General features: G+C 39.0%; 1 protein-coding gene across 4 annotated transcripts in view; it reads right to left on the bottom strand.

Annotated features, from left to right (window-relative positions):
• Window positions 1–12,993, bottom strand: part of wipi2 (WD repeat domain, phosphoinositide interacting 2) — a 327,029-nt gene extending 314,036 nt beyond the window's left edge. For 2 of the 4 annotated variants that reach the window (XM_018097367.2, XM_031893132.1), the window contains exon 1: window positions 12,823–12,989. In XM_018097367.2, the coding sequence (XP_017952856.1) occupies window positions 12,823–12,896 (74 nt within the window). In that variant the 5' untranslated portion in view covers window positions 12,897–12,989. Of the gene's footprint in view, window positions 1–12,822 lie in introns of all 4 variants that reach the window. The other 2 variants (XM_031893131.1, XM_002941297.5) reach the window with 2 other exon arrangements.
• Window positions 12,994–15,345: the final 2,352 nt, after the last annotated feature.

Here is a 15,345-nt window from a genome sequence, read left to right as displayed (position 1 = left end):
ATAACTGAAAATGCAATAAAATACCTAAAAATGCACCAAAATCACAGAAAATGTAGCAAAAACACCAAAATAACACACAAAAGATATTGCGCAGTGTGGTTAGTGAATACGCTATCCACAATGGCAATAAAACATTTTTTTCAGGCAAGAATAAAAACAATGCGATAAAAAAATACGAAACTATATAAGTGTGTAAAATGTGTTTTGTGTGCATGTGTGTGAGTATGCAAGTAAGTGTGAGTGCTGAGAATGTGTGAAACCCCCCAACCCCCCCCCAAAAATGTATGTGTGTGGGTGTAAGTATAAGTGTGTGATTGTGTGTGTATCTGGCACTAACCTGCTTATGCTAAACTTAGTTTATGCCTTCCTGCTGTGTTGATAATATTTCACATGTGGTCAAAGACATGTGTCACAATTTAACAGGTCGTCTCACAAGTGAAGCAAATATTTGAATCTGAAATTAATGGTCTATTTCTCGAAATAGGCAGCCTGTTTTTCTCCGATACTTATATAGATATGTCTAAAATGTACTAATGCATATTCCGAGGGTATAAATACCCTGTCATTTGCATGTGCTAGTTAGACAACCTTTGAAACAGACAGCCACCAGGCTACTGTAAGCTTGTCTCCCATGGCTCTTTCAATAAAGTACACTTCTAGATTCCCAAGTCCTGATTTGGAGTTATTATACAAGGGAATTTCCCTAACACCTGACAATTACTATTGGTCCCAACATTGACCAGTATGTATCTCTATATCTAGACCCAGTGCTTTACGCTATGACAGCAGACTTGGCCCTCAGGACCAAGCTGCTGCTTACACATTAGGGCAGGATTAACCTACCGTATATACTCGAGTATAAGCAGAGTTTTTCAGCACCAAAAATGTTGCCCCCAGGAGTTCAGTTCAGCAATACAAGTTGTCTTCCTGAAACTCTTTTTTTTTTTTTTCTTTCTTCTGAGTGTCCTATTATGTCTTAACCTGCTTGGAGGTGTTACTTGCCACTTATATAGTGATGTAATCAGCCGGTTTATGGTGCCGTTTATTTACTTTGAAAGAGGCTATTATTAATTACTGGTACAGTAATTTAAAGGAACAGTAACACCAAAAAATAAAAGTGTCTAAAAGTAACTAAAATATAATGTGCTGCTGCCCTGCACTGGTAAAAGTTGTGTGTTTACTTCAGAAAGTCTACTATAGTTTATATAAATAAGCTGCTATGTAGCCATGGAGGCAGCCATTCAAAGGAGAAAAGGCACAGGCGCATAGCAGATAACAGATAAAACACTATTGTATTCTACAGAGCTTATCTGTTATCTGCTTTGTAACCTGTACCTTTTCTCCTTTTTTCCAGCTTTAATGGCTGCCCCCAGGGCTGCACAGCAGCTTATTATATAAATTATAGTAGTGTTACTGTAGCAAATACACCAGTTTTACCAGTGCAGGGCAACAGTGCATTATATTTTTATTACTTTAAAGCTCTTTCATTTTTTAGTGTTACTGTTCCTTTAAAGTTACACACATACAGTACAGTATAGAACAAAAAAAAAAAAAAAAAAACTTACCACCACCCTAGGCTTATACTTATCGATAAGTTTTTCCAGTTTTCTTAGGTAAAATTAGGTACCTCGGCTTATATTCAGAGCGGCTTATACTAGAGTATATACGGTATTCAAAATGAAATACTTGCCTAAGTTTTTGTACCTTCTCAATGCTCCAACATGGATCTCCAAAAGCTTTTTTAAGAAGAGAAACAAAGTGCTCCTCAACAACGTTGCCAGAATGGCATGGGAAAAACTGGCAGCCCCCTATGAACTAGGAGGCTTGGCACTTCAAAACCTATACATCGACCTTTTAAGCTGCACAAATACACATTCTCCACTGGCGTTTTACCCCTGATCAGTACAATCCTAACATGCTTCTCTAAACTCTCATCCTAGAATCAAAAGCTGAACTGCATAACTACCCATACAGACAACTAAAGGTCTACCAGAATTACCAACTACACTTCTCACCCCCTACAGAGCTTGAATGTCAAACAAACTTCAAATCCTCACCCCAACAAATGTCCCCCAGACTTCCCTGTCTGGGAATATTTTTCTACCTAGGCATTCTTAGCCCAGAATTGTCAAGACCAACAATAACCCTTTCTTTAGATACCTCCAGCTCAAATACTTATTTATATTTCTCTGGAAACATCCCTCCACTCACTGGACGCCAAAAAAAAAAACTGGTATCAAAAGTCTGACTGAAGTTTAACCAAGAACAGGTCACATGGCTGTGGCTCCCTGGGAAATGAAGAATAATGGCTAACCCCATGTGAAATTTCAAAATTAAAATATATATTAAAAAAAAATCTGTTTGTTTTTGAAAAATGGAATTCAGTGCAGGATTCTGCTGGAGAAGCTCTATTAACTAATGCATTTTAAAAAGAACATGTATTCCTTTAACCCTTTTACTGCCAGCTGTTTTGGTCAAAGCGGAACTTGTATTGCCAGACAGGTTTTGACCATTTTGCACTGTTTCACTTTAGGGGACTTTCCTCGGGGGGGACTTTTAGTTTACCCAGGAAAACAATATATCGTTTTTTTCAGAATAACCTAAACTTTCAAAATATGGTAGAATTTTTGTGCAATTCCAATTCTGTAACAAGATATAGGCTTCTAAATGTCTAAAAATGCAAAAAAAATCAACTTTTCCATAATATAAACACACATACTAGAAACAAAAATTATTTTATGCACAAATATACAACTGATTTGGAAAGTCCCATGTCTCCTGAATGTGCCAATACCAAATATATATAGTTTTATGGAGATTTCTCACTTGTATAGGTCAAAAACTCCCAGCAGTACACTACCAAATTTCCAAAGCACTACTCCAGAAAGCTGCAAACTTTAGATTTCAAGGACAAAATTTCCACTAACAGAAGGTTTATCCCAGAAAAGTTTTTGGAAAGAACAGATTCTGGGGAATACAGAATAGGCACAACTGTCTGTCTACTCCAAACTATCAAGTCGCAATGCCTTCCTAAAGTTATTGGTTTTTATCAAAATTTGTGATTTTTTTTTTTTTAAATTTGCTTCCAGTCTATAGTATCTTATCTCCTACAGGTCATAAAGTAACCAAATAAAACACCCTAAATATGAACGCCAGGGGTCCACTGAACAGTTTGATGCCCAATATGTATAGGTTTACCTAAGTATGTGGCATGTAGGGGCCCCAATGGGAACATACCCCCATATATACTGTCATTTCTGTCATTTCAGCTCCTGCGAAATCAACACATTTACATCATTATATGTGAGATAAAACTAGTAAAAAGTACGCTCACCCCAGAACGTCATATATTTTTGGAAATTACACATTCCCCCGAATCTAAAATGGGTAGCCATGTCTTTCTACTCCAAAGTACCAAGCCACACAGCTTTTCTAAAGTTAGCAATTTTGATGACATTTCCAAAAATCCCCTCAAAGCTTCCACTTTGCAGCATCTTATCTTGTACATAGTGTTAGGTACCAAGATAAAACACCCTAAATTTGAACGCCAGGGGTCCATTGAACAGTTTGATGCCCAATATGTATAGGTTTACCCAGGGCTGTGGAGTCGGAGTCGAGGAGTCGGAAGCAATTTTGGGTACCTGGAGTCGGAGTCGGCAAAAAATGAACCGACTCCTACTAAATTTAAATGGGAATAAAAAAAAAAAAAAAGCAAGTTTAAATGTCCCAATTCACAAACAGTCATAATTAATTACTTCTCTGCTATAAGAATAAAGCCCAATGCATGCAGTGCATAAACAAACACGTTGAGTGACCATGAAGCTTTTCATTGACTGTATGCTTCACTAAATGGGACGTAACGCACAGTTAAGGTGCGGCAGCTCCACTGCGTCGGGTTCCTCTGTTACTGGGAACACAATGCCCACTGGGAACCTAGCCTAACTCTCACTGATAACTAATTAAATAAAAAAAATTTGCAGGACTAGAAATACATATATACGTGAAGGGAATGGATAGTAAATAGTTTAAAGGAACAGTAACACCAAAAAATGAAAGTGTATAAAAGTAACTAAAATATAATGTGCTGCTGCCCTGCACTGTGTGTTTACTTCAGAAAATCTACTATAATTTATATAAATAAGCTGCTGTGTAGTATGGGGGCAGCCATTCCTGCACTGGTATAGCTGGGGTGTTTGCTACAGAAACCCTACTATAGTTTATATAAATACCCCGCTGTGTAGCCCCGGGGGCAGCCATTCCTGCACCGGTACAGCTGAGGTGTTTGCTACAGAAACCCTACTATAGTTTATATAAGTAAGCCATGGGAGCAGCCATTCAAAGGAGAAAAGGCACAGGCACATAGCAGATAACAGATAAAACACTATTGTATTCTACAGAACTTGTCTGTTATCTGCTATGTAACCTGTGCCTTTTCTTTTTTCCAGCTTGAATGTCTGCCCCCGGGGCTACACAGCAGCTTATTATATAAATTATAGTAGTGTTACTGTAGCAAACACACCAGTTTTACCAGTGCAGGGCAACTCTTATTTTTTGGTGTTACTGTTCCTTTAATACTGAAGCTTTAAAACATTTGAAAAACTGCTGTAATTCAGCTGTAATGTTAGCTTAAACTTTAAACATGACTATGGGATCCTAAATCATTAGGAGTAGGAGTATAGATAAAATTGTCTATCAGTTTATTATCAGTTCAGTTGTGTTTTAAGTGCCCCTTCCTGGATGTATAAAATACATCAGCATATTAAAAACAGAGGAGTCGGAGTCGTGGAGTCGGAAGTATCAGAAACTGAGGAGTCGGAGTCAGAGAATTTATCTACCGACTGCACAGCCCTGGGTTTACCTAAGTATGTGGCATGTAGGGGCCCCAATGTGAACATACCCCCATATGATGTATCATTTCAGCTCCTGCAAAATCAACACATTTACATCCTTTATGTGGGATAATGCTACAAAAAAAGTACACTCACCCCAGAAAGCCATATATTTTTGGAATGTACACATCCCCCCGAATCTATAATGGGTAAACATTTCTTTTTGCTCCAAAGTACCAAGCTGTAAAGCTTTCCTAAGTTTGCAGATTCATATGACATTTAGAAAATCGCATAAAAATGTAGCAATTTGCCGCATTTATCTCTCACAATTTCTTGATAAAGATCAGATAAAGGCAAATCACTCCAAATAGGAACACCTATGGTCTACTGAACAGTTTGATACCCAATATGCATAGATATACCAAAGTCTGCGGTATGAACTGACCCCAAAATGAAAATAGCGCATAAGGATTTCTCGCCTGCCAGCTCAGCTTTTGCACACAGAGCCAGCCCACTGTCAGTGTATTATGTGCCGAAACTTCCCCTAACTATACAGAGACCCCCACAAAACCATATATTTTTGGAAAGTACACATTCTGACAAATCCAACAAGGGTAAAGAGTCCTTTCTACACCAAAGTACCAATCTGCAAAGCTTTCCTAAAGTTATTGGTTTTTATGACATTTCAGAAAATCACCTAAAAATGTTGCAATTTGCAGCATTTATCTCACACAATTTCTTGCATACAAAGGCAAGTCACCCCAAATAGGAACACCAGAGGCCTACTGAACAGTTTGATGCCCAATATGCATAGATATACCAAAGTCTGCGGTATGTACTGACCCCAAAATGAAAATAGCGCATATGGATTTCTCGCCTGCCAACTTAGCTTTTGCACACAGAGCCCCCTGACATCCCCCTTTTGCACACAGACCCCCAGAAAACCATATATTTGTGGAAAGTACACGGACACGTCGTTGGCATTTAAGCCCTTTTACTGCCACGACGTATGCCATACGAATGTATACTTTCAGAAAATATATGGTTTTCTAGGGTCTCTGAACTGTTAGGGGGAGATCTTATGGAACATAACCGGTGTTTAATTTGCAGCAGACAAAGTGTCAGCAATGAAAATTTATATATTTTTTTGGGTGCCTCTGCACACATCGTTTGGTAAATCTATACATAGTATGCATTACTGTTTGGTAGACCTCCTGGAGTTTATTATTGGGATTTTTTATGTTGGTACATTTTAAAATGCAGGACAATTGATGGGGTAAAATGTCAGATTTAAGACAATATTCATAAATATCATCAAAACCAAAAATATATGGTATTATGGGGAAAACTTGTTTTTTTGGCTTTACCCCACATAAAATTCAGTAAGTATGTTGATTTTTCAGTAGTTAAGCGACCTGCAGAACAATGTTCATGCACCAATTTAATGCTAATTTCTTGCTAAATTTTTTTTCTTAACATTTTCATGTTAAATGCCAGATACTTTGGTGGTTTCATTTTGGAACCTAAAGGAATGCAAGAAATAAAATGTGTGGTTTTTTTTTTGTAGGTCAGTTCGTATGCACTAATTTCACTTCGGGGGTCTCTAAATGCCATATACATTCATATTTAGGATGTTTTATCTTGGTACATAATGATATGTGCAATATAAGAAGTTACAACGTGAACGCAGAGAAAATTTTTCAGGATTTTCCATACCAGCTTGGTAATAAGGAGTAGAAAGACTTATTTGTCCATTTTGGATTCAGTAGAATGTGTAATTTCCAAAAATATATGTATTCATGGGGAAAACCTACAGTTACATGATTTTTTAATTATGGAATTGAAAGGTTGCCAATTTGTGATGTAGTGCTTTGAAAAATTTGGTAACATATCTGAGTTTGAGTGATAAGGGGCCTTCCAAATGAGTTGGATTTTCATAAATTTAAAAGTCCCACCTGTTTGGTCTTTTTCCTCCACAAAATATGTGCTCTTAAACTGGAATAAAATATATCCTACATTCTAAGTAGCTGTGCCTTCATAAACCACTTCCAACAACTCTTTTCATCACTGCCGCTACATCTGCAGAACTCAGGTTATAACCGTCTCTAGTAACACACAAAAACAAATCTATTTCAGAACTGTATTCACATCCTTAATGGGACCTGCCTTGTTTCTTTTACAAGGACATCTATTTATTTTAATTCTAGGCATTTCATTACCAACTTTATCTCGCCTGTGTTATTTATATCAAAATTAATTGCAGTGCAGAGATATATCTATAATAATTTATAATAATTTATAATGTAGGCATAGTTGGTGGCTTTGCAGCATTTTGTTTTGCAGCACCCACCTGTTTTATCAGGATTTGTGCTCTCCTTACCCCTAGTTAACATACTAGCTATAAAAAGGACCACATACTATGTAAAAAAATCTACTATACAGGTATAGGACCTGTTATCAAGAATGCTCGGGACCAAGGGTATTCCAGATAAGGTCTTTCCGTAATTTGGATCTTCATACCTTAAGTCTACTAAGAAGTCAATAAAACATTAATTAAACCCAATAGGATTATTTTACATCCAGTAAGGATTAATTATATCTTAGTTGGGATCAAATACAAAGCACTGTTTTATTTTTACAGAGAAAAAGAAAATCAATTTTCAAAATCTGAATTATTTGATTAAAATGGGGTCTATGGGAGACAGGCCTTCCGTAATTCGGAGCTTTCTGGATATCGGGTATCCAGATAAGGGATCCCATACCTGTACTACTATACTATAAAAACAAAATCAAAATGTGCCCATACTGTATACAAAGATTTCTCCCTAAAACCTTCATAGTAAAAAAAATCAGCACATTTTCCTCATTGTTTTACGGTTTCCTTCTCACTGACCAAACTGGGAACGAGTTCTGATTGGCAGAAACAAGCATCATATCTTTTTATGCTGTTTTATTTTACCAATAACAGGTCACAAAGAGTTTCTATGCTAAAAACCCTATCTAGATAGTCTTCCAGGGTATCAGGGTTTTATATTAACCACCAATTAGCATATCAATTAAAGGTAATAAAAACTGAAATAGTCATTATGAAGGGCTCTTTAAAAAAAAACCTAAACTAAAATAACTTAAATAACAAAATTACTGTTTGCAGAAATGTGTAAATAAAAGTCTTAAAGGAGAAGGAAAGGCTAAGTCACTTGGGGGTGCCAAAATGTCAGGCACCCCCAAGTGACTTAAATCGCTTACCCTGTACCCCAGGGCTGGTGCCCCTGTTAGAAGAAAACCAGACCAGCCCGGGGAACCTGTAGCGAGCACTTCCTTCTTCCACGTTTCTTCTGCGGCTAATTCCCTGGGCCGGCGCATGAGCATTAGAGTGAAAAGCCGACTTTTTTGTTAAAGTTCGGCTTTTAACGCGCATGAGCAGCGCACCAACGCGGTAAAAGGATGCGCTCGCAGCTACCCCATGCTGGTGCGGTTCGCTCTTAAAAGGGGCACCAGGGGTACAAGGTAAGCGATTTAAGTCACTTGGGGGTGCCTAACATTTTGGCACCCCCAAGTGACTTTTGCTTTCCTTTTCCGTTAAGAACATTCATGCAAACATATATCGTAATAATATCAAACATTTGCAAGGATGCCTGCATAGGCCTCTTACATATAACCTCCTCTGAGGGTAATGCAATATACAGTGTTAGAAGAGTTACTATCTGCTGTACAAAAGCAGGAATTAAAGCAATTACTGCAAAGAAATGCCAAGATGTTTTCTGGATTGCCAGGGCACACAAAATAATAAAATGTGACATAACTGTTGGCTTCCTGAATGCTTGTTCCAAATGTTGTGTGTTGTCACCCCCGGGACAAAGACAAACAGCTCCTTGCAATCAGCAGTTACAAAATGGAATTACATTTTAAAATGGAGTATAACAGATGAAGCCTCAAAGTATAATAGGCTAATCCACAAGTGCTAAATGCTAATCCACAAATGCCAACACAACCAAATCCCTAGAGTTCCAGAAGCTGACAAAGAAGCTATTTCGATAGTGGTCAAGAAAATGTTAAACATTTCAAAGAAAGATTGAGATTAGTCTCAAACCCCATAGCAAATATACCTCTGCTTATCTGAACAATGTAATTGTAGCTTGCCAGAACCTTTAGACCAACAAGTCCTTTATTCCATTAAATAAAAAAAACATGTTTTTAATAAACAAGTTCCTACTCACCTCCTCATAAAAGGCGACTAATTTAGTCGCCTTTTATGAGGAGTTGAGTAGGAACCTTGATGCTGGGATGGCAGTTGATGTCATCTACTTGGACTTTGCTAAAGCGTTTGATACAGTACCTCACAGAAGGTTAACAGAATTAAGGAATATTGGCCTAGAACATAATATTTGTAATTGGATAGAGAACTGGCTGAAGGATAGAGTACAAAGAGTGGTTGTAAATGGAACATTTTCTAATTGGACCAGTTAGGTTAGTGGAGTACCGCAGGGGTCAGTCCTTGGTCCTTTGCTCTTTAACTTGTTTATTAATGACCTGGAGGTGGGCATAGACAGTACTGTTTCTATTTTTGCTGATGACACAAAATTGTGCAAAACTATAAGTTCCATGCAGGATGCTGCCGCTTTGCAGAGCGATTTGACAAAATTAGATAACTGGGCAGCAAACTGGAAAATGAGGTTCAATGTTGATAAGTGCAAAGTTATGCACTTTGGTAGAAATAACATAAACGCAAACTATCTACTGAATGGTAGTGTGTTGGGGGTATCCTTAATGGAGAAGGATCTAGGGGTTTTTGTTGATAACAAGTTGTCTAATGCCAGGCAGTGTCATTCTGTGGCTACTAAAGCAAATAAAGTGCTGTCTTGTATAAAAAAGGGCGTTGACTCAAGGGATGAGAACATAATTTTGCCCCTTTATAGGTCCCTGGTAAGGCCTCACCTTGAGTATGCGGTGCAGTTTTGGGCTCCAGTCCTTAAGAGGGGTATTAATGAGCTGGAGAAAGTGCAACTAAACTGGTTAAGGGGATGGAAGATTTAAACTATGGAGGTGAGACTGTTGAGGTTGAGGTTGTTTTCTCTGGAAAAGAGGCGCTTGCGAGGGGACATGATTACTCTGTACAAGTACATTAGAGGGGATTATAGGCAGTTGGGGGATGTTCTTTTTTCCCATAAAAACAATCAACGCACCAGAGGTCACCCCTTTAGATTAGAGGAACGGAGCTTCCATTTGAAGCAGCGTAGGTGGTTTTTCACGGTGAGGGCAGTGAGGTTGCGGAATGCCCTTCCTAGTGATGTGGTAATGGCAGATTCTGTTAATGCCTTTAAGAGGGGCCTGGATGAGTTCTTGATCAATCAGAATATCCAAGGCTATTGTGATACTAATATCTACAGTTAGTACTAGTGGTTGTATTTATAGTTTATGTATGCGAGTGTATAGATTGGTAGGTGTGGGTTAGGTGTGCTGGGTTTACTTGGATGGGTTGAACTTGATGGACACTGGTCTTTTTTCAACCCTATGTAACTATGTGTGGCTACTGTGAAGCAAACAGCCCGACGCAAGAAGAACCCTTAATCAGCCTACAATTAAGGGTTCTTCCCAAAATGCTGCACGGAGTCCTCTATAAAAACAAACACAGAGTTTGTCTTCTTTTATGTAAACATGTTCTTCGTGATCAGACTTCCCATGTCTGCCCAGCTCTCTCCTGTCCCCATTCTCCTGCTCTGCCCTCCCATAAGAATTAACTTCCCCTCCCATCAGAATGTGTGATCTGAACTACCAATAGCTAGCACTACTGAGACCAAGCTAAAATGGCAGCTGCTAGCTTAAACAGAGGGAGCTTCTAGGGCTGTTTACTTGGGTATGGTAAAGCTTTCTGCAGAATAAATATAGCATTGTAGCTTGTACTAATGTGGCTAATCTATTGGCAGTAAAATGCCTTTCCTTATCCTTAAATGGAATAGAGGACTTTTTTTTTTTTCATAGGAGGAGTGTGGTTTTCTTCTTTTTGTACAGTATTATAGCAGCAGTGGAGCACTGCATGTAAATGGCCTGCACCCATCTTCAGCTTTTTTCCCTGTACACTGTGGGTGCACATTGGAAGGGATAAGTCTGTGCCAAGATACTATTTTATTTTATTGCATAAATGTAAACAGTGTAATTTATAAATAAAAAAGTATACCATACAAATGACAGAATCCCTTTAAAGTGTATCCATACCAAACTGTGTGTCACATTAAACATTGTTGTTATTTATTTTGTGTTATTTTCTAACAGTAACAAACAAAAACCTTTACTTTAATAAGACTCTTTTTAATAGCAAAAAGTGATCACTGCAACTGCTGTTGTGGCAGAGCATGCAAAGTACTGAAAGATACTGTTTTACAATATGATAAATAGTAAATCAAAGCTGCTTTATGCATAAACATGAATCAGGCCTAGGGCTGCCACATTGGTCGGTATTTTACCAGCTTGCCCAGTATAAATGATGCTTAAGGCTTAGGTTATTAAAGGAGAAAAAAGGTAAAAACCAAGTAACCTTTGTCCGAAAGGTCTATGTAAATACTGCCATAAGCACTCACAGAAACGCTGCACTGAGTTCTCTGTCAAAAGATTTGTTGGGTCTGTTTTCCTCTGCTAGACACATGCAGCTCTCTCCCCTCCCTCAAGAATGCTAAGAACTCACTCCCCCCCTTAGGAAAGTGGATCTGAGCCAATCAGCAGTAAGCTTCCTCATAGTCTTACAAACTGAGCATGTACACTGGTCTGGGTCTCTGTGCAGAAGCGAAGCATTATAGGAACTTTCTTTACACAGCTCAGTGTTTATTCATCCTGTCTGGCTTCTGATCATCTGAACAGGTGAAATATGGGGGAGACTTAAGGGCACTACTGAGAGAACTGAAGATTAACTCTTTATTAGCCTTTCCTTTAATAGGGAAAACATAACTTCCTCTTTGGCTGCAGTCTGCCTTCCAAGCACAGCTCCATTGAGCCTGGGAGCAGACCTTAGGCCCCAGAAGCAATTTGTACCCCAGAGGAAGAAATTTGTACCTCTGGAGAAAGTCAGGGACAGGGCCCCGTGAACGAGGAATTAGCCAGCACAGCAGATTTTGTCATAGCACTTTCTAGGAAAGTGACATAGTTAGCTCTAGTAAGCAAGGGCAGCCTAATAGCCCCATCAAAGGAGAGTTTAGATCCAGTAGTATTTCTCCTATCCGGCAATGTTGCTTCAGTGTGGAGATAGAGACAGGCCAGAATAAACCCTGATCCCTACTCACCCGAGGACTCATATACTAGGGGTTATCAACCTGAAGGAGCAGATATCTACCCAGACTACCTCCAATGTGGTATTGGTTGAAAGGTGTATTTCCCTGCCCAGACTCTACCAAGAGGTGGGATAAACTGGTGTACACTCTCTCTTATTCCTCAGAGTGTACTTTATTATACCATATACATCTGCTTGTGTGCGAGTATTGATAACCCAGTTTTCCATCTTGTCTTGGACAATAAACGTGTTCATAGTTAAACAGCAAGAACATTTCTGGCGTCCATATTTCTACACCTGCACTACACAGCTACAGTGAATTTAACAATTATATAGCCAAAATAGTGTTACAGTAGTATCTGTGCAAGTTTAGAAATCATGTATACCAAATAACTGTTATGCCATAACATTCAGCATTCACCATAATATATAATAACTTGCTTAAATATGATCAAAGTTATACATATCCAACGGCAAGGGCCTGTTTACCTAACCAAAGTTCCAAACTTGCTAACATAATCTATATATTAGGTTTGTTTCTTTTGCATACAAAAATAGCATTTCCATTTAAAATGCACGTTCCAATACCGAACACATATAATATGTATATTCATTATATTGCACCAGCAATTCCATGGTAGAAACATCGATTCTTCCATGCCGTAGTCCGTGTTCCTGCTTAACTGTTTCCACCTAATCAATCAGTAACATAATCACTGCCGTGATATTACATACGTGTTATCCTGGTTGAAGTTTGCGAAAAGAAGCTGTACGGCTCCTGCCTCCGCACTCTGACTTGCTAGGTTCATGACGCCTTCCCAGTGCCAAACTGTATAATATCCGGGTCAGTCACCAACTACAAACACAGCTGAAAGCTCTATATACCATCTTGTTTACGCGTATAAAGCGTTCGGAAGTAAGCATGCGCGATCGTTACGTATTTTACGTATGCATGCACTGTAGAATTTTTTGCTCGTCTTTCATACCGTTATTTCATTTTTCTACTCCTAAGAACATAAACAACTGGATGATTTCAATATTTCCAGACCAGAAAGTGTCTGTATTGTATCTCAAATTATTGAAGGTGTGTTTTCTACAGTACGTTTGCCGTGAAAATATTCGTGTACTTTTGGTAGCCTTGAACGGTTGCTTGCGTTATTATCATAAAATATGCTTTTACATATGTGATCTGCTGTAGTAGCAGCAAAATAATTATGATACTGACTAGTTAGATAATTAAACAAACATTATACAAAGCTACATGCGACTCCCAAGTTTTACTTTAAGAAAGCATAGCAGAGAGAGCAAACATCAGGCAGTACTTTGCTGTAAAATATCTTTTATTGGTTATAACATGTTTCCAGTCTCAATCACTGCACCTGGTTTTAGTTTTATTTGTAGTTTTTTTTTTTTTAGTTATTTCACTTTTTTGTTCAACAGCTCTCTAGTTTGTAGTTTCACCAGTTATCTGGTTGCTAGGATCCAAATTACCTTAGCAACCAGGCATTTTTTTGAATGGGAGACTTGTACATATAAATGAGATGGGCAGAACAGAAAAATAAGTAACAATTAAACTGTAAAATCAAAGAGCAATAGTTATTGCTGAGTTATAGGTCTTTCTCATGGAAAGGTCCGTGCCCAAATATTAGCTGAGCACTGAGAGTTAAATGGTTCTCCTGCTCGCCTATTTCCCCTGTACTCCAGGAAAAAACAAATGTGGTTGGGCAGCATACCACCCTTAAAATTGCACCGCCCTAGGCCCGGGCATTTGTGGCCTTCCCACAAATCCAAGCTTGGTCCAGTCTCCTGGCCTGTATCTGCAGTCCAGTCTCCTGCCTTCATGACTTCAGTCCAGTTTCATGCCCTCGTGCCTGCATTCTAGTCACCAACTCCTCCCTCTGTGCAAGTGCATCAGTCTCCAGATTCTGCGCCAGTGCTTCAGCCTCTAGATCCTGCCCCTGTGCCAGCGGTCGTCCCTGACCCTGCCTTTGTGCCAGAAGTCCTTGTTCCTTAATTCCTGCCCGGTTCCTACTTCCTGCCTAGTTTCTGTTCTCCTGTGACTTTTTGATGCTGACTTCTGGCCTGAATGTCGACTTCATTTGCCTGCTGCCCATCCTAACTTTTGGCCTGGTACTTTGACTCTGCTTGTCTGCTGCTAGGGGCTGTCGGGGCGACTTTTGGCCCATTTCTGGATTTCGTTTCAGCCTGCTGTTTACTACTGCCTTTGTGCCAGCTGTGGTGCATGATCCTGCCTCTGTGTCTGCTTCTATGCCAGAGCTCCAGTCACTTGCTCCTGCTTCTATGCCAAAGCTCTGTGCAGAGATATATAAACTTCTTTTGCTTTTCTCACTGTGGCTCCAGACCCTGGCTACCCATCTGCTGTGACTCCTGTTCCTGGCGACCCATCCACTGTGACTCCTGTTACTGGCGACCCATCCACTGTGACTCCTGTTACTGGCGACCCATCTGCTGAGACTCCTGTTCTTGGAGTCCCATCTGCTGTGGCTCCTGTTCCTGGTGACCTATCTGTGAACTTCTTTCCTTTTTATCTGCTTTCAGGTGTGATTTTTATATTGCCCACACCTTTTACTTGCCCCAGGTGAGTTTAAATGAGCATTACATGTTTGAAACAATCTTATTTATTCACAATTTCCTCCCTTTTTTGTTCTGTTCCAATACACACAAAAGGAATAAACATGTGTATAGCAAAACATGTGTTACTGCAATACTTTTCTGTGAGAAATACTTGATTTTCTGGAAAAATTTCTGGGGTGCCAACAATTTTTGCCATGACTGTATATATTTGCAGGTGTTTTGGCCTTATTCTGCAATGGACAATGGTAAACAAAGTTATATTATTCTTTTGGACACTTTTTTGGACTATAGTCTTTAAGAACTAAAGCAGGGGTGTCAAACTCAATCACATAAGGGGGCCAAAATCTAAAACATAGGCTAAGTCGCGGGCCAAATTTTTTATTAATATACTTAGTAAGATACTAAGGGGTATATTTATCACAATGTGTAAAAAGTGGAGTAAGACATTACTGGTGATGTTGCTCATAGCAGCCAATAGATGCTTTGCTACTGTTAAAATCTGATTACTGATTGGATACCTTGGGCAACATTACTGGTAATGCTTCACTCCACTTTTTACACAGCATGATAAATATACCCCTTAGTCTTAGTTACTATGTGAGGAAAATGGAAATTGATCAGGCTGGATGGTCAGACACACTCACCAAGGGCCACATAAAACAG

This window comes from Xenopus tropicalis, chromosome 9 (assembly GCF_000004195.4).
Source record: "Xenopus tropicalis strain Nigerian chromosome 9, UCB_Xtro_10.0, whole genome shotgun sequence".
Lineage (NCBI taxonomy): Eukaryota > Metazoa > Chordata > Amphibia > Anura > Pipidae > Xenopus > Xenopus tropicalis.
This window is presented reverse-complemented; position numbering and strand designations above follow the sequence as displayed.